The sequence below is a fragment of the Cupressus sempervirens genome, chromosome 3, assembly GCF_028749045.1.
Source record: "Cupressus sempervirens isolate cs-2001-9-10 chromosome 3, ASM2874904v1, whole genome shotgun sequence".
NCBI classification, from domain to species: Eukaryota; Viridiplantae; Streptophyta; class Pinopsida; order Cupressales; family Cupressaceae; genus Cupressus; species Cupressus sempervirens.
In genome coordinates this window covers 43987718-44010396 of record NC_143120.1, presented here as the reverse complement: position 1 = coordinate 44010396, position 22679 = coordinate 43987718, and the positions used below count along the sequence as shown (strand labels likewise).

General features: G+C 38.1%; 1 protein-coding gene across 2 annotated transcripts in view; it reads right to left on the bottom strand.

Annotated features, from left to right (window-relative positions):
* Positions 1-22679, bottom strand: part of AT-HF (HIS HF) — a 181886-nt gene that overhangs the window by 69844 nt on the left and 89363 nt on the right. For both annotated transcript variants that reach the window (XM_089818261.1, XM_089818262.1), the window contains 2 exons: positions 14763-14871; positions 14601-14654 (listed from right to left, as the gene is read on the bottom strand). In XM_089818261.1, the coding sequence (XP_089674387.1) occupies positions 14601-14654; positions 14763-14871 (163 nt within the window). The remainder of the gene's footprint in view (positions 1-14600; positions 14655-14762; positions 14872-22679) is intronic.

Sequence of the window (22679 nt, the reverse complement as noted above, 5' to 3'; positions counted from 1 at the left end):
TCTTCATGTCTTTCGCCTTGTATACTGAGTTAAGCGTATACCACCCAATCATCAAAGGTTTAGCAGTAGCGATACCGGAACTTGGCTTATGTAGAGTATTTTCATATGATTGTACCTTCATATGTTGCTTGGCTAACTCCATCATAATGATCCTATCAGTAGGATACCTTGTTAGTGAATACAACTCTCCTTTGAAATAACCAACCCTTAGATAAGTGAATCTTGGAAACTGTAGAAAGATGCAACCAAACTGATTCACCATATTCCAACCTTCATCTGATACTCTCCTGATCACCAACTTCTTATCAAATTGACATCTAAAATATCTAAAGAATGCATCTTGGACTCTCCTATATTGTACCTTACTTTGTGTCAATGTGATTTGTTCATAGTGATTCCAAATGGGAACCAGAGCACGATCTCTCTTGGTATATAAACCATGTATGAATTCATATATAATGGTGCCTAAGTTTCCATGTTAAGCAATTGTTCAAACAAAGTTGTACTAATGAGTTCTCCCCAAAAGATGGGTTCTTCATTATCATAGATTTGAAAAATGAATTTGAACATCCATTACTCAAAATCCCCAAATTCCTTAAGGCCACACACCTGGCTGAGAAGGGTAATCAAATCTTTACATTTTGGCTTAAAGTCATATCTGAGTAGAGTCTTTGGCCATCTAGAAAAGTTATTTCTCCTGACAAACAAGTAAGATGCATTCATATACTTTTGAAATTCTAACATTTTCTAGTTGCACAAGTAGAGAGTTGTATCCTTTGATAAATCTACACATTTTGCACTTTGAGGGACCTTGAAAATCTTTTCGATCACCTCCAGATCTAGACTGGTGATAACTTCCTTATCAGCAATTTTTATCATTTTGGATTTAGGACTAAAATGGTGAGCGCATCCTAAGAGGAACTCAAGTTCTAGGACAGCCATAGGAAAAGTAGATACAAGATGAATGTTACTTTACTTTATTTTATGTTCCTCATCTCTCTGCTTGAAGGATTTTCAACCCTTTGTAGGAATTCAGCCATGTTCACATTTCCGATCTCTGTATCAAAAACATTATCTAAGGTAGAAGAAACCTGAGATGCAATTGCATGTGCCAACTCCTTATCATATTGATACTTCATCTTTCCTTTTGACTGTGAAGAAGAGGGCATCTCTTGTGTTGCAACATGAGAATTCCGAAGTGTGAACACATCATCAGAAAATATGGATACTGACTCCATAAGGATATTGGCAATGAGGGATCTTGAGAAACAATGAATTCGGAGTTGGATTAGACACTCATGGAATGTATGCAATGATTTGGATGTGATATGGATAGTATATCCGGAGGGCAAAAATAGAAATTAAGAAGTTTGGGTAGCATACAAATGCATATGTTATTTCATGTAAATGCTCTTTGGAATGCTAAGTACATGAGAATGTGTGCAAATGACAAGGCTGATTTTGGTATTTAAAGAGTGACCTACCAAAACGGATTCTCTAGATGTAGTTACATGTAAGCCAGATTCGATGTAATCATGCAATTAGGTTCGAAGGATGAGATTACAGGTAAAGGCATATGAAGAATGGAATTACATGTAATTGTGGATGGAGAGTGAGATTACATGTAATTGCGGATGGAAAATAATTGCATATGAATGGAATGGATGCAATGTGCTTTGACATGTGTTGGTGAAATAGTGTGATGCACTTGCATGTAAAGTTGGAAAGTGGAATGGTGAAGAATGATTTGGATTCTTGGGAAAGAACCTTAAGCATTTTGAAAAACAAAACAGCAACAAGCAACAAACAAAAACCAAGCACAATACACCTACCTTTGGTTCTTGACTCAAGCATGGCAAATACCAAGCTACTTTCCTATGGAAATTCGAAATTGAAATTTGGGCAAATTCCAAACACTTGAAAATGAATGTTTTCATCTTATTTAAAAAGAATTTGCATTTTACATGGCATACATTTGGACAAATGTGCAATAGCAAACCATAAAAAGCATGAAAATAGCAAGATAAGCATGAATTGATGAGCAAAGTTGAAAATGCCCACTTACTTGGATATCAAAGAGCCAAATAGGAAGATTGATAGGTTTGAAGACAAATTCTCCTCCAAATTCGAATCCTCAAACAACAATGTGCAAGGAAGGGACATTTTGCAGGAAAATTCCAAAAAACATGGTCTCTTCCCTTCAATTCACAACCTGTTTTTGCAAAAAGCTTCAAGAAAGACCCGTTTGTATCAAAAACGTGGTCACGAAGGGTCATTTACATGAATCATTTTTGCTCTTAGACTGCAAAAATCTGACTTCCAATAATTGTAGAGTGCCTCCAAACTTCAAAACGACAATCCATTAATGGGAATTTTTACCAAAATGTGCCATTAAAATGTAATGAGAAACAATGTTTTTTGCAAGGAGATTAAAAGTTTTAAGCATCAAAAGGCATGGAAATGCCAAAACGCCCCTTGTGAAATGGATTTCACACCATGGAATAGGCAAATCTAGAGTTTCTATCCAAAAAGTGGTCTCTTGGGGCAAGAACATGGACGTTTTGCTCTTGGAGAACAAAAACGTGGTCTTATGATGCAATTACATGGATTGGGAGTCCAAATGCATTCTTGGAGAAGCATTACATGTTTTAAATAACATGTCTTATTGCCCTTTCATGCAAAACGCATTCTCTTGGGAGATTTGCATGTTTTAAATAACCTATAATATGCAAAACGCATTCTCCAAGCCTTATTACATGTTATGGAGCTTGCTTTCTAGAGTTTAGATGCAAAACGCACTCTTGGAGTGCCTTTACATATTTTGAAACTTGTCAAAATGATGTAAGTAATGCAAAAATAAACTCTCGGGAATGCATTACATATTTTGAAAATATACAATATGTAATATGTTATTGACAATTTTGACTTTGGAAAGCCAAAATGTGGACTCAAGATGTAATTACATGTAATGTGAATTACATGTAAAGAAGGTTTTTTATACAAAATGAGTAGACTCTAGGAAGTCCATTACATGCATTTTTAGTGCAAAACGTACTTTTGAGGATCCATTACATATTTACATGTAAATGGATCAATTAAGAACATGTTCAATTGATTTTTGAGGAAATATCACTTAATTGGGTCAAAAATAATATTTACACTATATAGTTTAATTACTATATGCAAATATCATTCAAAAAGTAATATTTACTTAGTTGTTTTAAATTAAGACATAAAGTAACTAAAAAAAATTTAACCAAACTACATACTTAATTAAGTCACTTAAGTGAAAAAATTAAAAAGCAACCCAATATAAAAATATAACATAAAGTGCTCTATAGTCACTTAAGTGATAAATTTAAGTGATATAGTAACTTTAAAACATAACATAAAGTCAATTTATGTTATATTTTTCAAAAAGTGAATGTCAACATTAAAATATAACATGATATTTTAAAATATGCAATTGCATCTCGAGGTAACACTTTTTGGGCACTTAAATGGTCATATCTTTTGACTGCCAAGCCTGATTAAGCCCTAAGATATACTAAATTGAAGAAAAAACCGAAAACAAGGGTTTGCGCAAAAGCTAAAAGACCAAAAGAAAATGAACACGCATTAAAAAATGCAAAAAGGGACTTTGAAGGCTTCAAAAATCAAGAATGGGCTCACCAAACAGAAAAACGAAAAAGACTTTACGAAAGCCCTTAGTAAAACGATTCATTATATCAATTGGGATAGATTAATTGATCAATACTAATCAATTAAATAACGAACTAACATAGAGAAATGCAAAACTAAGTTGAAAAAGTTTCGTATTGTTACCTACATTTTGTGGTCACAAAATGTAGCACAACAAGAGAGAGAAATTTTATTCCGAGTCTTATATAATCCTATCCATTTGCCTCATTTTGCCTTCATTATGTACTAGAATTGAAGTCTTCAAGCATTCAAGCATTCAAGTATTCAAGTGTTGAAGCATTTAAAGTACATTCAAGGAGATTCTTTTGCAAGTTATTGGAGAGCTCAGTTGCATTCAAATTGCTTTCAAGGAGTTCATTTGGAGGCTTTATCATCTCTTCCATGTCCACGCCGCAACCTTTTAAGATCTAGCTTCATTCATTGATGATAGTGAAGTTTATCATCAAGGAAGGGCTTCTACATTCATATCCTCTTGATCCATTGAATTGATAAAAGGAGCTTATTGCATTTGATTTGAGAAATCCTACTATTGTAAGGTGAATCTATGCATTTACTTTACATTTCCATCATTTCAATTGTTTCAATTTCAAGATTAATTCCTAAATTGGGGATAAACCAAGGCAAACCCCCCATCAACAAAACAAAACCATTTTTCTTGCAGATTGCAGATTTCGAAAGGAAAAACAAAGTGCAGATTTGTATACCCTTTTTGCAAAATTTTGGAGATTCGAAATCAGTTTTGCTATCGAACACTATTGAGTAAGGATGCACTGTGACCCTGCCAAGTCGACCTTGTAGCCTTAGGTTGACCCTGCTACATTACGTCGGCTCCGCCAAAAAGCTAAGAGATTTATGGGTTCTAGAGATCTCATTGTTTCAAGTTTGGGGCCTAAACTATTTATTGTTTGGAGCTGTACAAAAATCAGATAATCAGATTCAATATCCGACCTCACTTTTCAAGGTAAGTCATTTATTGCTTTCTTCATTTCATCGCTTCTACTCTCATATCTACAATCATAATTGCCTTTCATGGCTCTTGCTACATTAGGATTTTCAAGGATCTTGCATTCTTTCACTGATTCTATAATCATTAGATCTTCGTTTGCATCAGTGCTCCTTCAAAATTTGTTTTGCACAAGTCTCCTTAGATCTAATTACCTTAGAGTTAAAATTGAGAGGATCAATCTCCTTAACTTCCCTCTAAGGTATAAGGTTAATCCCGAAATGTGGAGTAGTTTTTTTATGATTGCTTTACATTTCACCTTGTGCATTATTTGTTCTAGAAAACAATGAGAAATGCAATTGTGAGTAAAAATGAAGCTTTGAGGGGTTTTTATGGAACCCACTACCAATTAGGGTTCAAATGGAACAAAACAAAATTAAAAAGCATGATTTTTTTTAAAATTGCAGTTTTAAGTCGGTCATTGGTGGGGGACACACAGCTGTCCCTGGACAGTTGAGGGATGCCTACAACTGTCCTTGGACAGTTGAGGGATGCCTAGGCATCCCCACATATTTCTGCGGTGGTGGTGGGGAAACTCTTAGTTCCCATCCCCCTATCCCAAGAGATCTATGCCTCAAAAACGCAAGGGTCCAAGAGGTGATGTGTCCCCTTGTAGCATTGATACTACCGCACTCAAAATGATATGCATCAACACTCCCTTGTGATGACTAATTTTATATGGACTCATCTAAAATAGCTCTATAAGGAAGAGGTGAGTGTTGATTATACAGTAGAATATAGGCATATAATTTCAAGAGGGATAATAAATCCCACCCAACCAAATTAGGTGGGAGTTTTACCAACTTAGAAAATGACAAATATGTGGTTATGCTTGTTAGAGTAAAAGGTTTATTATCTTTTACTTACTCTTAAGATTTCACTATTGGAGTATTCACTTTTGTCTCTTCATGAATGTGGCATTTAATATTTGTTTTATTTTATTAAATGTCACACTATCTCTTTAGGGTTTCTTTAGGGTTTTCTTTTTGAGAATGGTTAATCTCCTTTTATAAGGAGTGATCCCTTGTATTTTGTAACACTTCTGATTCATTATTTTCTCTCTTGAATATATTTTCATTTGTGAGAGCCTCTCTTCTCTCCTTGCTTCTCTCTTCCATGTAACAAGTTATTTGCTTACAGGTGATCGTTGTGGCTTCTGTGAAGTTGGGTTTTGTATCTATTTTGTACACCAACTTCTACAATGCCAACACGGGTAAAGATGAGAAAATAATTATGGGGAGATGGCTAATAAATCCAAAAGAAGTTGTGACATTCAACTATCCAAAGGTGGGTTTAAATGACAAATGTAATTGAAGGATTGTACCATGTGTCCTCACATTAACCATGTCTCATATAACCAAAGTATGCTCAACAATGTGTGGAAAAAAGAATATAAAAAAGATGCAACTTTTACATCTCATGTTTGAGGGAGTCACAACTTTTATTTTCATGCATTTTGACCTTTCATTAAACGTAGTTAATTTTTACCAATCAAGAAAAAACTTAGTTAATTTTAATTATAATAAATTTGGTTTTTTTTTCTTTTTATTTTAAAGTACTATTATTTGCTAAAAAATCCTATTTCAACAAGTGGACTTTTCACTTAAAGTCAATATTTAGTACAACCTTCATCTTTGCTACAAACCACATTTTAGGCACCAACTCCACAAATATTACACTAAAGGAGGTCAATCCGCAATCTGAGTGGATCACTAAGGCTAAGAATGTAATGTTCCCGTTATAAAATAAATCATTTATCAAACTATTGTTAATGGGCCGATTGATTTAATATATCTCGGACCCATTTTTGTTTTGTTTCCGTAGTTTGTGTCGCTATCGGCTATCTTTGGACACCCTCGAAAAGTTTTCCCGACGAGTATTTAAGCATGACTTGTAGGTAGTTTTAGGTATGCATTTTGGATTATTTCTTTGTACTACGAATTCCAGTTGGGATTCTCTGTTGTTCACCATTTTAGAAGTGAAAGATTTTCCCTACTTGGCTATTCCGGTTTCGATGGGACTCAACCCTCACCCTATTCCATCGCTTGTAACACTTTGCTCGGATTTGGAAAATCGGAGCATCATCTTTCGGCATATATTAATTGAAGTATTGTTCATATTCAAGTTTCTATTATTGTATCTAATCTACTTGTGTTTTCGTATCAACAAATTTGCATTCATTGTTGTGGCTCAAACACCTAACAGTGTGGCATTCGGACATCCCTGTACGACTCCCTCATTGCCCGAACGGCCTTCATTCTTCCACACATCTTCCACCACACCCCCATACCTCCCTTGCTTCCTCCATCCACTCACCGTACGGCCTACTATATGGCCTACCTAGTCATCACACCGTACGCAACCTCTCCATCTCCCCCTAACCACCGTGTGGCCATATCTATTCACCGTATGGTCCTCCTTAAACGTCGTACAACTAACATTGCACCCATGCGGCCAACTTCATAACACCGTACGGACATCCCATTGCAAAGTACGGGCCTCATCTCCTCTGCTAACCGTCCATACTGCTACCTAGCAGTCCGTACAACCTCTGCTACAACCCATTCTGGTGATTTCGCCAACTATAGTCAAAAGAAGTTTGTTCATAGGAAAAATCATAGGGGATAGGAACATTATAGTGGTATCAAAGCATCAATCCTGCCAACCTGTGGACAGTGAATGAGAGTTTATAGCCGGAAGAAAAGAACACAATCCATTGATAAAATGGCTGTCGAACCGAAACCCACAACCGCCGAACTCGTGGCACTACTGAGGGAGCTTGTGAGGAATCAGGCGCAGATCAATGATACTCAACGACTTATGGAAGAAACTCTCAAAAAATTGGCAGACAATAAAATATCTTGTGAATAAAATGGACACAGCGCAAACTCGTTGTCAAGTAAAACAAACCCTCATCCAGCACGCTCTCGACCTTCCATGTCCTCTTTTCCCTCACGGACGAAGGCACCACATGGAGGGAAACAACCAACCTTTGAAGAGATGCAAGAACAACTAAGAGAAGACTGGAAGAATGCAAATTTTAAGGAAGATATATCCTACAAAGATTATGCAGATCTGAGAATGAGATATTCGGGAGGCAGAAACCGAGGATATTTTAATGATGATTTCAGAAGAAAGTTGAGCAAAGTAAATCTGTCTCCATTTGACGGATCTGGATCATTATCTGCGCAAGCATGGGTAATGCAGGTCAATACTTACTTCCAACATAATCCCATGCCAGAAGAAGAAGCAATTAAATTTGCGGCACTGCACTTGGAGGGAGTTGTGCATGAATGGTGGCATTACGGCACCATCAAATTGGGGCATGATCAAATAAATACTTATGTGGAATTCACTGAAAGATTGATAGATCAATTTAATGGTAAAGATCCAGAACTCAATTTTAAAGATTTGGCACAGCTGAGACTAACTGGATCGGTCAACCAGTACGTTGCAAAATTTCAGAAACTCTCTATTTTGGTCACAAACATTTCTAAAAGAAGACGTGTAGTACTCTTCATGGACGGACTAACAAAACTATTGAAAGGTTGGGTAAAGGGGTTCAATCCTACCACCCTATCAGAGGCCATTACGAAGGCACGAAGTATGGTATCATCATCAACATCATCCTCACGAAGTTACTCACATTCCAAACCACCGGTGTTTCTGATAGATAGAGATAATAAACCTCCACCCAAGAAGCCAACGTTGGACGAAGCTACCCGACAGGAGCTCCGAAGGAAAAAACTATGTTTCAATTGCAAAGGACCTTAGGAACCAGGCCACAGATGCCTTACAAAAGGGAAGATCCATTACATTGAGGTCATGTTCAATAATGAGGACGAACAAGAAGAAATACCTGCCAAAGACAACCAACATCACGATGCCACCAACATGGTTAATCTGAACTGCACACAAAGAATTGTAGCATTGGGTTGCCATGGGGGAACTATCGCTCTAGCCGGTACCCTGAGGTGCACAGTTTTTTGTGTAAGGGGAACCCTTCAAGGACAAAGGGTTATGGTGATGCTCGACAATGGAGCCACTCTAAACTTCATAAACTCATCTCTACTGAAGCAAAGAGGTCTACCTACGGAGACACACACAGGATTTCAGGTCAAGGTTGCCGGAGGGACTCTTCTGCCCTGTACACACCTTGTTCTTCAGCTAAGTATTAGAATGGTGAATCACACGATGACTGAGGATTTCTTCATAGTGGACCTTGATGACGTGGAGGTTACTTTGGGCATACAATGGATGGAGACACTTGATGAATACATTCGGAGCTTCAAATGGATGGATTTTATTTTTGTCGTGGATGGGAAAAAGGTTGTTCTCCGCAGAATGGAAAATGAGGGTCCGAAGGAAGTTTCTGTGCATCGGATGGAGCCAATTCTTCGGTGTAATGACGTTGCTTAGGCTGCACTTTGTTTTGTCTCAAAACAACCTATAAACGGGCAATGGACACCTCCCCAGGATAATGATCTCCAAAATATTTTGAGTAAACATGATAAGGTTTTTATAGACATTCTTCCCGACATACCACCTCATCGAGGATTTGAACATACCATCAAGTTGGAAGCAAGAGCCAAGCCGGTCATAACCACACCATATCGCCATCCCAAGAAATTAAAAGATGAGATTGAAAAAACGATTCAGGAACTGCTGGAGAAAGGATGGATCCATCCCAGTTCTAGCTCTTTCGCGTCATCAGTGGTATTGGTCAAAAACGACGAGACGATGCGCATGTGTGCGGACTACCGTACGTTGAACCAAAAAAAATAAAGAATAGATATCCCATTCCAAGGATAGATGAGTTGTTGGATGAATTGCATGGCACAGTCTACTTTTCAAAAAAAGATCTTCGTTCCAAATACCATCAGATCCACATGAGGGAGGAAGACGTGGAAAAAAAAGGCCTTTCATTGTCACTACGAGCATTATGAGTTCTTGACCATGCCATTCAGATTAACAAATGCACCTACTACATTCCAATCATGCATGAATTGCATCTTCAACAAATAATTGCGTAAGTACTCAATGGTATTTTTTGATGATCTTATTTATAGCAGGACATGGGAGGAGCACTTGAAGCATCTGGATGAAGTCCTAAGGATCATGAAGGAGCAGTCTTTGTTTGCCAAGCAATCCAAGTGTGAATTTGGTATGACAGAAATATTGTACCTGGGGCATGCTGTCAGTAAATATGGAGTACAAGTTCATCAGGAGAAGATTCAGGCTATCCTTGATTGGCCTCTCCCAAAATCACTCATGGATTTGCGAGGGTTTTTTGGACTATGCAATTATTACCAGAGGTTCGTTAAAGGATTCTCTCAGCTAAACGCACCCTTAATGGATCTGACAAGGGAGGGGTCTTTACAATGGAACGAAAAGGCACAACTCACTTTTGATAAGCTGAAAAAGGCAATGAGCACTTGTCCCGTACTTGCATTACCTAATTTCACTTGACCATTCATTCTAGAGTGCAACGCATCCAGAGAAGGCATTGGCGCAATACTGATGCAGGATAGACACCCCATAGCTTATGAGAGCAGGAAGCTTACACAAATGGAATGCTTATATTCCATCTACGACAAAGAAATGTTGGTTATCGTACATGCACCAACCAAGTTTCGACAGTATCTGGTGGGTGTCAAGTTTGTCATCCGTACAGATCACAATAGTTTGAGATATTTTCTGGAGCAACGGGACATGAACGAGAGGAAACAAAAATGGGTGAGCAAGGTTCAGGCTTTTGATTTTGACATTGAATATGTGAAAGGAAAGAACAATGTGGTCGTAGATGCCTTGTCCAAGAAACCCACCGCCTGCTCACAAAACCAAATTTCAACTGACTGGAAGACACATTTGCTGGTAAAATATTCCAAAAACACATTTGCCTATGAGCTAATAGATGACAACACCCAAGATGATCAGTACAAAGTGGTGGATGACATCATTTACTATAAGAGTTGGATATTTTTAGTGTCGAAATCCAAATTGAAGCAGAAAATTTTGAAGGAGGTACACGAGTCACCATTGGCAGGACACCCAGGCTTTCTCAAAACTTACAAAAGTCTTAGGGAGAGGTTTAAATGGAAAGGACTTAAAGAAGATGTATTGCAATATGTAAGAGAGTGTGCGGTCTGCCAATAGAACAAATCCAAACATACTCTACCTGTTGGGTTACTACAACCTCTGCCAATTCTAGAGCATAAGTGGGAAAGTATCTCGATGGATTTCATAACAGGACTTCCCAAGGTGAACTGAAAAGATTATACTTTCATGGTGGTTGACAGATTGACAAATTACGCACATTTCTTCGCCATCCCCTCAAATTTTCAAGATACTCAAGTTGTCGATCTATTTTTCAAAGAAATCTTTCTCTGCACGGATTACCCTAAAACATTGTCAGTGATCGGGATGGACGATTCATTAGTGTTTTTTGGACAAAATTGTTCCGGTTGGCAAGGACAAAATTGTCACCAGGTACTAGCTACCACCCTCAGATAGATGAACAAATGGAGATTGTGAACAAGTGGCTCAAAGGTTACCTTCGGAGCTACATTTCAGCACAACAACGGGCGTGGGTCAAATGGGTACACCTAGGAGAATATTGTTACAATACCACGTATCACATGTCTATCGTGATGGCACCATTCAAAACTCTATACTGGTACAAACCCCTCTCCTTCATTGACACCAATACTGGGAGACAGTCACACACCAAAGGCGAGGGACTGGCTTCAAAAGGGACTGGACATCATATAATACCTAAAGGAAAACTTACAACGGACACAGAATCAACAAAAGATGTACGTCGACAGACACCAAATAGAGAGGAGTTTCGAAGTAGGGGACTTGGCTTATCTCAGGCTCCAGCCATATCAACAATCCTCACTGAGAGAGAAGGGAAAAGAAAAATTAAAGCCACGATTTTATGGCCCCTATCGCATAGTTCGTCACATTGGTGAAGTCGCTTACGAACTAGAACTTTTGGAGGGAAGCCGCATTCATAATGTCTTTCATGTTTCATGCCTAAAGAAGGTCGTGGGGCAGAATGTCACGGTAGCCACAAACCTTCCACCACTCAATGAAGAAGGAAAGCTCATATTGGAACTAGCCGAGATCATCGAAGTACATGAGAAGACCCTGTGGAACCGCACAATGAAGGAATATTTGGTGCATTGGAAACACTTGCCATTGGATGATGCGCCATGGGAGGACAAGCACATTCTCCAACACTCGGCACTACATTTTCTTGAGGACAAGCAAAATTTGGGACAGAACTGTAATGTTCCCATTATAAAAAATCATTTATCAAACTATTGTTAATGGGTCGATTGATTTAATATATCTTGAACCCATTTTTGTTTTGTTTTTGTAGTTTGTGTTGCTGTCGGCTATCTTTGTACACCCTCGAAAAGTTTTCCCAGTGGATATTTAAGCACGGCTTGTAGGTAGTTTTAGGTATGCATTTTGGATTATTTCTTTGTACTGCAAATTCCAGTTGGGATTCTCTATTGTTCGCCATTTCAGAAGTGAAAGATCTTCCCTACTTGGCTATTCCGGTTTTGGTGGGACTCAACTTTCACCCTATTCCGTCACCTATAACACTTCGCTCAGATTTGGCAAATCAGAGCATCATCTTTCAACTTATATTAAGTGAAGGATTGTTCGTATTCAAGTTTCTATTATTGTATCTAATCTACTTGTGCTTTCGTATCAACGAATTTGCATTCATTATTGTGGCTCAAACACCTAACCGTGTGGCATCCGAACATCCCCGTATAGCTCCCTCATTGCTCGCACGGCCTTCATTCTTCCATACATTTTCCACCACACCCTTGTACCTCTTGCTTCCTCCATCCACTCACCATATGGCCTACTGTATGGCCTACGTGGTCATCACCTCGTACGCCACCTCTCCATCTCCCCTTGACCACTGTACGGCCATATATGTTCACTATACAGTCCTCCTTAAACGTTGTACAGCCAACATTGTACCCATACAACCAACTTCATAACACCGTATGAACATCCCATTGCATCATATAGCCCCCATCTCCTCTGCTAACCATTCGTACTACTACCTAGCAGTCCGTGCGGCCTCTGCCACAACCTCTTTTGGTGATTTTGCCAGCTATGTTCGGAAGAAGTTTGTTCTCAAGAAAAATCGTAGGGGACAAGAACATTACAGAGAATCATATCTTTAGCAATAAGGACCTCAATTGGGTTGATCGAGTAGATAGAAAGTTTGAGGTAGTAACCATATCAAAAGAGGAGGGCAGAGCATAAGCAGACAAAATTAATGTTGGTGAGCGCGGCATAGAGACTGAGGGAGAGATTGTGGCTTTTGCACCATCTAGGACCTACCTTAGATGCCATTGAAGGATGTATGTTCCTTTGATTCTTAGACTTCTAGTTTTGTATACATTTGACAATATTTGTATCATCTACAATGTGTTATTTCCTTCAGCTAAAATTTGTGTTTATACTTAGGCAGGGGTCCCATGGGAGGGGCTTGGGCTCTATTTTTGTGGAGAGGATGGCTCCATGGTAATTTTTTAGAGGGGGCTAAAGCTTTAATTGGAATATTTTCCTACAAAATAGGAGCCCCGAATTTTTAGCCCTCTCAATTTGAGCAGATGAAAATGGGGTGGGGTTGGATTTAACCCCACCAGCTTGGGGAAGATTTCTACCATTTGTCAACAACCCACTCTTCATTTTTCCACCAAAATGAAATAATCCCACTAAACAAATTTATGAAGAAATATAATCTTTTATTTTCAATATTCATGACACAATCATCTTTCTTGAATTTAGGATCTAATTTTTAAAGCGGATTCACATATAAATCCATAGGACCACTTCCCTTTTTAAATATGCCTAAAAAATCTAAGTGGCACCCGCTCCATTTTTAAGGAAGCGGGTGCCCATGGGACCCCAGCCTTATGTGATCAATGTACACATGTTTTTGTGATCAAATTAGCTTCTATTTGGTGATGGTATTGAGTCTTTAAGGTTTATTTAATAAAGGATGCATGAAACAAGTTTTAAACCCTTAAAACCCTTTGAATTTATTGGGCTTTTCAATTTGCAGTCTTTGCTAATTTTTTTGTCGAGTCTAAGTCCAAAATCAGCTTGCAAGTCTGAGTCTCATGACTATAATGTAAAATTAGTATGCATTTCTGAAAATTGATCTTTGTCCATTTGGCAAGGGAACATGAGATGGCATACAATAAATCAAACTAAAACAGCTTGAAATCTAAAATATATGCCATGATTTTTTCTACAAGAAACAGTTGTATGCAAAATAAATTTCAAATCATTATTTATATATTTCTAATTTTCTAACTGTTGATGTGACTATTATGATTTCTTAATTAAAAGTATTGTTCTCAAAAACAACTTAAGCAGCTTGCATGTCAAAAAGTTCAACTTCATTTATTAATAGTGCTGACCAAGTAACTTTCCTAAAAATTATATCCAGAAATTCACAACAATATAGATAACATTAGGTTGACTTGTGCCCTTCAAATCTTCTACGGGACTTTCTTGGTTTTTCTTTGTTCTTGTCTATGAAGATTTTTCTTTTAAATATATTTTAATTTTTGATACATATACTTCACCTTTTGTGTTTTCTTATTTCCATCTTACATTAGTGATCTTGTATATTTAAGAAGCAAATAAATAAACTGTAAATTAAAAAACACAACTTGAAAACTCAATACTATACAGATCCCTGCATGCTTTGAATGTCAACTAAAAAAATACTGAAAGTCTCTCCTGGTATACTTGAATACTATGGAGATGGATATAACTAAGCATGTTCATGTCAATAGGTAATCCTGGATTTTTCAAGGCAATTAGAAAGGTGGAAAATAGAATCAACCTGATTGCCATACACGTATGAAATTTGCTCCAAGCTAGTTGTCCCCGTTTTTACCTATACAATAGACACATTAACAATAGACCAACAGAGAATCAATTATTAAAATCAGTTACTCTATATATCTCTCAAGTTAACTGAAGATGATAACCTCGTAGAGCTCACCCCTGTCTTGATATATGCTTCAGCTGCATAGACTGCATCACTTCCAATAGATATCTTATCAGCTCCTGATCTGAAGTACTCAGAAGCAACTTCAAGACTTGAATAATACCTGAAAACAAGATATTATGAAAAATTAAAAAGTTAAAACATTGCAAAGTTAAATTATAAAATACCAAAATTTAAAACATGACTTACAGATGAATTAAAAAATATCTGAGTTCACTTGTAGTTCATAACTAGTGCAAAAACATTATAGAATTGTCATATTCATATAATTTGTGCACCCACTGCTAGTCAATGTTAAAACTGCACGGCTGAATCCTAAAAATTAATTATATAATTTGATGTGCAACAGTAACTATGACCTGCATTAAAGTACTAGGATTTGTTAAACCTAAGTAAATGCCTTGTGCAATTGTCAATAGAAAAAGGAGTTGAAAAAAATAAGTTATAACCTGGAACATGATAGCCCTTGAGGGGTGTAAGATAGCTATTCCAACTGACCTCGGCAATCTAAAATCAAATTAGGTTGGTGCAAAAGAGGCCCCACTCAACCTAAAAATTGTTGGAATTGTTTTCCATTATGTCAAAAGCTTGATAATTTAACCCAACCCACAGGAGGCAGCTAAGCCATGTCACAAGGAGGTGCTGACCACCAAGTCTACAATTTCTCACAACATCAATTGAGCCTTCAGCACCCACTGAAGGGAGACTTACATGTAACCCAAGGCTCTGATACCAATTCCTGGAATTATCTGTCATTCCACCAAAAGCTCAAACTATTTAACACTTGATATAAACATCAGATTTGATCTGAGTCATAGGAGGTAGTTAGGTTGTGTCATGATTGCACAAGGTGTTGACCACTGAGTCAACAAAGAAGACAATTTCATAAATAATCATTTCATTTTAATGTCTGGTCAAACAATAACCATTCATTATTAAGTAATAAATCAATGCAAATAATATTGTGCAATTTACCTTATAATGGTCATTTAAAGTCATTTCATGGTATCAGAACGCATAGGTTCTTAGTGAAAAAATTATGTAGTTAATATACCTTGAATTAAATTCCAAAAGTTTGTTTTACAATTTTTTATGAAAAATTATGAAGAACCCAGAAACAGTTTTTAGAAATTCTTAGAAGAAAAATTTTCTTGATTTTTTAAATTAAAGTTGAAGTTCTTGTTTACAACAATTTTTGCAGATAGAAACAAGGGTTTGAATCTACACATTATATCTATGAAGACTTCATTTTTCCCCTTAAAAGGGAGAATTTATTTCGGACCACAATTTTTTTGTGTGGGCAAAGATTTTTTGAGGGTTTTTCAACCTTCACATTGATTGCTTGAGTGCACAATTTACAAAAGGTTGCATCAAGAGTTCATATGCCTTTTTATTTTGTAAACTATGTTTGAGCATATTGAAGCCTTCCTTTTCTACAAATCCTGGTTTTTTCAACCCATTTCTTGTCTTTAACATTCTTTGTCCAAAAAACTAGGTGATGGTTTTTCTCTATGAAAGGATTTCTAGTTGTGGCATCAAGCCCCATATGGCCTCCTGTCAGTCCTTCGTGGGCTTCCCTCAAAATTCCCAAAATTTCTTCCTCCATGACGCATCTCCTTAATATCTGGTCAAGCCCCATCTTATACAACAATCCCTCAATCAACTGGAATGTCCTACTCTTGAGTGCAATTTTTGCCACTGACATTTCCATTACAAAGGTAGCAGTTGACAAGTATTGTTTGATCCCTTTGTACCACTTAGGTAATATGGCAATTTGGAATAGACGGGCATCAAGGAAATCTTCATTCACTCCGCTATCAAAGGCTTCCCCTAACTTAATTCTTGGCAGCTGGTTTGCAATAACATGTCTTTTCCTTGGCCAAACAATGATTTCAAAAGTAAATTCTTTCAGAAGGATTAGCCACTCACTTACTCTCTTGTAAATCACAGGCTTATTCACTAGATACATCAGTGCTTGATGGTCAACAAAAAATGTAAAAGTGATAGCTAATAGGTAATGCCTAAATTTTTGTACTACATAGACCATACCTAACGCTTCCCTTTTGTTGGTGTTGTAATTCTGCTCCACCTTTGATAACAGCCTCCTTGCAAAGTACACTGGATGATCCAGTCCTTCCTTTCCCGTTTATGCCAGAGTAGTGCCTATTGCACAGTTAGAGGCGTCCACATGCACATGGAATTCTTTGTTCCAGTCAGGGTATAAGAGAATCAGGACCCCCACTAGTCTCTTATTTAGCTCTTGGAAAGCCTCCTCCTATTCTTCCCTCCAGCAAAACCTTTCTCCTTTTCTGGTTAGTTTTTCTAAGGGTAGAGATATTGTTGCAAATCCCTTGATACGTCCCCTGTAGTACCCCACATGCCCCAAGGACTTGACACCAATTATGTCAAATGGTGCTTTCATGACTAGGATGACTTTGATCTTGTCTAGATCCGTCTTTAACCGTTCCTTGCATACTATATGGCCAAGAAGTTTTCCTTGTGGAACCATGAATTTGCATTTCTTGGGGATCAAAGCCAATCTTGCCCTTCTACATCAATCCATGCATTCGCCAATGACTTTGACGTGTATGTCCTTCCCACTATAGATTGACCAATCATCGAAGAAGGCCTTAAGTTTCCTATGGACATCCCATCAAAGATATGCAATTTGATTCTTTGGAAACTGGTTGGTCCATTGCATAGCCCAAACGACATCCTTTTATAAGCATACACCCCATTTTCCACTGCAAATGTGGTTTTCAGTTTATCCTCCTCAGCAATGCTGGTTTGGTTATATCCTGAAAACACATCCACAAAGGAGTATATTTTAGGGCAGCCACCTCTTCTAAGATACTATCAGTAAAAGAAATTGGAAAAGGATCTTCTATTGTTACCGTTTTCAAGCATCTGAAGTCAACACATCTAGATTTGATTACCATCCTTCTTCAGTGATATGACTATAGGGGATACCCACTCGCTAGGATGTACTCTGAATATTATCTCGACCTCAAGCATTTTTTTGATTTTCTCCTACACTTTGCCCGCATAATTTTTATTCATGTGATACGGCCTCCTATGCACTCATCTTGATCCTGGCATCAGGTGTATTCAATGGATACCCACTTTTGGTGGCACTCCTTTCAAATCCTTGTACGTCCATGCAAATATGTCCTTGTATTCAAGAAAGATCTTAAAAGTTGCTGCCTTCAACACCGGATCCCAGTCATCTCTAATTAGAATCTCTTACGGTCGATCTTTTTCACCCAAATTTTGGTTTACTATCTGCAGCTTAGCCTTTTTGTACTCTACCTCCTCAAATATGTGTTCTTTTTTATTGTTAAGGGTTGTCGTACCCTTTCTATATTCCTTATAGCCCTCCAAATATCTTTCTTCAAATTCAGCTTCTTGGATTTGCAACATATTACATTCTAGCTAGAATACTTCTTGTCTCCCATATACCAGTGAAACAGGCCATTGAGGGAACTTGTTTCATCTTCTCAACACTCCCCAAGTCGGAGTACTCCTTCATTTGGGTCCACCCCTTCTCCATCTTCTCCCTCTGCCTCTAAATTTGATGCTAGGTCCTGAATTACAGTCTACTTCCTTAGATCTATTATGTACTTTTTGTCATCTACCTCAATGGACAAGCTATTCCTCTTCCAATTATGGGTGGCCTTTGTTGTGACTAGCCATCCTCTTCCCCATAGCGCATCGTACTGTTTCTTCTCCAAGGTAAACACCACAAAGTCCAGAAGGAATTGTTGTGTGCCAATTACTACCTTTTGCCCCATCAAGATCCTTTTTGGTTTGATTACATGCTAGTTTGCACCCACCAATTGGAATGTAAGTGACCAATGTTGGTTTCCTTATTCCCTTCTATGTTTCCTCACATAGGACATTCACACCAGATCCTCCATCGGAAATAGTATTCGATAGTTTATACCCCATTATTTCCATTTCCACCACTATCGGTGTCCTCCCCATTCCTATGGTAAGCAAGGAGTTTGTTCCTTTTCCTGCTTGCACTTCTTCTGTCTACTCTTTCTTGTAGAGTGCGCTTTTGATACTTTCTCCCTATATTATTGTTATCCGCAACTATGTTTCTAATAGATCTGCAATTTTGACATGGATGGTGATCTCTAGTACTTGTTTCATGATGTTTGGCACCAATCGGGTTTTTGTAATCTTAGCCCTACTCGCGTCTCCTGCCTTTATTATATTATCTCTAATGTCCTTTCTTGCTTCCTGAAATCTTGCTTTTTCTTTAGCTACATCCAGTTAATCAAGTTTCCTGGCATGCATCCTTGTGATAGCAAATACGTTGCCCTCCGATTCTGCAATATCGAGCATGTTCACCCCTTTTTGTCTAGGGCAACTGGTATCCTCAAGGTTACTCAGCCCGCACCATTTACACAACATTCCTATGTCCTGTCCTCCACCATTTTGACAGTTCTGTGCAAAATAACCACATTCGTTGCAACGCATGCATTGGATCATAAGTCTTCTTTTAGAATCAAACTGGATTGCTCTCCTTGGTGTATTGTTATTGTTGTTATTACTGCTCTTGCTTCCCCACCTATTGTTTCTATATCCTCCCGATGAGGCTTTTGTATTCGTGTTTCATGGAGGACTAGAAGGCGGTGTGGATTGCTCCCCTTGGGTAAAGAATACTTGCACATTCCATGCCTTTAGATTGTAGGGACAGTCCTTGATTGTGTGGGCCAACAACTGACAAATTTCACAAAAGGCTTTGCATGAGCATGTCCCTTCTGCATGTCCTTTTTCGCAATTTCAGCACCATAATTCCCTTTCTTCTCTTTTCTCCTCCTTACTTCCTGTTACTTCCTTCATTAGCCTTGTCATGTCTTTCTGCAAAGCTTGGATGGTCTTAGATTCATCCCCACTTTCTTTTGAACTTCCACTCCTGCTTCCCTATCTCTTTGCTTTGGAGGTTTTATTTACACTTTCTATATCCATTGCATGCGTGCACGCATCTGCAAAGGATGATGGTGGTACAATTTTCATTTTTCTTCAAAAGGACAGGGTTAGCCCTTCGATGAACCACCTCTTTTTCAATCCATCTGTTGGTTTGTCATCCAATTTCCCTATCAACTCCTTGAGTCTCTTACTGTAAGCTCTCATAGATTCATTTTTCCCTTGTCGTGAATTGTAGATTTGCGTTACTATCTCATCATCGTAGGAATCTGAATTCTTCCTCAAAGATAGTACAGAGGTCCTTCCATGTGGTCTTCTTTGCCGCCTCCAAGTTTGCATACCAATCAATAGCTATCCCTTTGAGTGTGGCTGGAAACGCTTTCGATCATTCATCAGTATATTTTCTCCATTGGCCTACCATATTGTTATACATGTTTTGCAATGACGTGCAAGGTCCTCTAATTCTTCCCCAATAAACTTGGGGAGTTTTTATTTGTCCAATGTCATCCTCCTATTTCTCTTCCCTCCTATCAAGATACCCCCTCCTGCTGGGATGCCTCCTCCTGTCGCGACGCTCCTTCCTATTGGGACGCTCCCTCCTGCCGGGATGCTTTCTCCTTTCGGGATGTTTCCTTCTATCGGGGCATTTCCTCCCCCTTCTATCGGGATGCCTCCTAACAAGCTAGATTCATGGTTCCTTGGTCCAATGATATCTCCTCCTTGAGATTCTCCTTGTGAGAAGCTTGAACTTTGTTCCTGCTGATGCTCCCTTTGTGCAAGGGTTTGAAGATCCTGCCATCCTTCGTGGTGCTTCCAAATAGCCAAGTTGGCTATACTTTCTATAGTATTTTCAATCAACCTTTCCTCGATTTGATTTGTACTCCCTAGTTGGTTCACCAATCCTCTAAAGTTGCAACGTCTCTCCTCATGCTGATGGAAATGCAGAGTAGGCAAGGCAGCTTCCTCAGTTTCTTCCTCTGGCCCTCACCTAGGGTATTTATTTGGAATCTGAAGCATGAATCGGTTTAGTGCCTATTTGTCTTCCTTGAATTGTCATGCTCATCCAGTTCTCATGTCCTTTCCGCGAACTATTGCAGCACTTGTTCTCTTCTTCGTTCTCTTTCTGTTTCAGCTCTTTCTTCCTCTACGCGTATAAAATTTCTTGCCAACAGTCAAGGCATCTATCCAAGAAGATCGTACACGGCTGGTGGTACCAAAAGTTTTTCCTATACCGTGCTCTCCAAAACCGCTCTCCCACGAGCTTCCCTTTCATGTACTGGTTGACTAAAACATCCCAGGTCGTCACTAGATCGTGTGTCAACTGATCTCTGGTTATTTCCTCCTCTTCTCCATCACTATTTGTTACTTGTATACATGGTATGAAGGGTCTTCCCATTACTCCATCCTACCTAATCAACAACCTCCAAGTTCAAACTTGGGAAACAACGCCAAAATGTAGAATGGTTATCAAGCACAATGCATAGAACAATATAACATAGATTCAAACAATATAAAAGAGACTCAATAGTACCAATAGAGCATTCATTATTTCTTTATTAATACCAAAAACATGAGTACATCAATCAGAATTCAAAGTTCATATATAATGGTCTGCTGGTTAAAAAAGCAATAGACGCATCCCCTCACTTCCTAACTACCAAACCCAACAAAACCTAACTACTACTAATTACAACATTACTTTAATACATCCTACAAGAATACATGGTGAAAAACATTACTAATTCAGATTTGAGGAAGAACTTAACCAATCAAGGAAAACTCAAAGACGTCCTACAAGAATGCATGGTGAAAAACATTACTAATTCAGATTTGAGGAAGAACTTAACCAATCAAGGAGAACTCAAAGAGTCTACTATGTCTTGACATCATACCATCATGATTCTTTGACTAGGCATAAAGTTGTCTAAGAGATTAGGGAAGCCACAAGTTCACTTCAACCATGTGAGAATTTAGGCAAAGAAGAATCACATATTCAAAAGTCAGTCCCAGGATTTTCCAAACCAACAATAAGTGATCAGCTATGTCAAGGCAATTCAAAAATTTCATATGTAGTGAACCGGCACTTGTTGATGACCATCTAGTCATTAAAACAGAGATGATTAAGATTTATGAAGACATCACACAAATGTATGAGATGACTAATTCCCTGATATGGAACAATGGTCCCTTACCTATTCAAAATCATGAGTTGGCAGCCCTAACACATGAAGATGATGGTATTGTTGAGTTTTCCAATGTTGGCACTCAACTTGGAGGTGTCAAACATGAAGTACATATTGTGGATTCAAGCAAAAAAGGTTATAGTTTTGTACATCATACCATGGATGACATTAAAAGGGCACAAGATATGTGTGATGAGTGGTTACAAAAAGCAAAGAATGCAAAGATGTTTGCTGCCCAAGCAAGACAGAACCTACTAGAGGTCAAGGAACGATTCAACCAGCTAGGCAAATCAAGGAAACAAAGGAAATCATAAATTATATCATTATTTCATTCCAAGAGAAGAACATATACAAGTTGAGTGAGCAAAGGATGATATTCTCGAAGTAGGCAAATAAGTTCATAGTGATTTGTGCGAAGAAGAGAAGAGGTATGATGTAAGTTTGCAAGAACTCTACCCATCTCATGTGTCTGATTTAACTTGCATTGACGGTTCAATTATTGCAATGCTAGATGATCTGTATACAAAACAAACTCCATAGGCAACAAATATTGTCTCCACTTCAACGTTTGACATGTGGCATAGAACTCTTGATCATATAATGAGTATCTTCTCTTTGCATTATTCAACTTTTTCACTAAAATATGTGACAATCTTTCCTTCTTGACTCAACACTACTCCAATTGCATTCCCACTTGCATTACGGCCTACTTGAAATACATTACTGAAATCTGGTTGTGCAAACACAAGCCCTTCAATCACCTTTTGTTTCAACAACCCAAAAAGATTGTTTG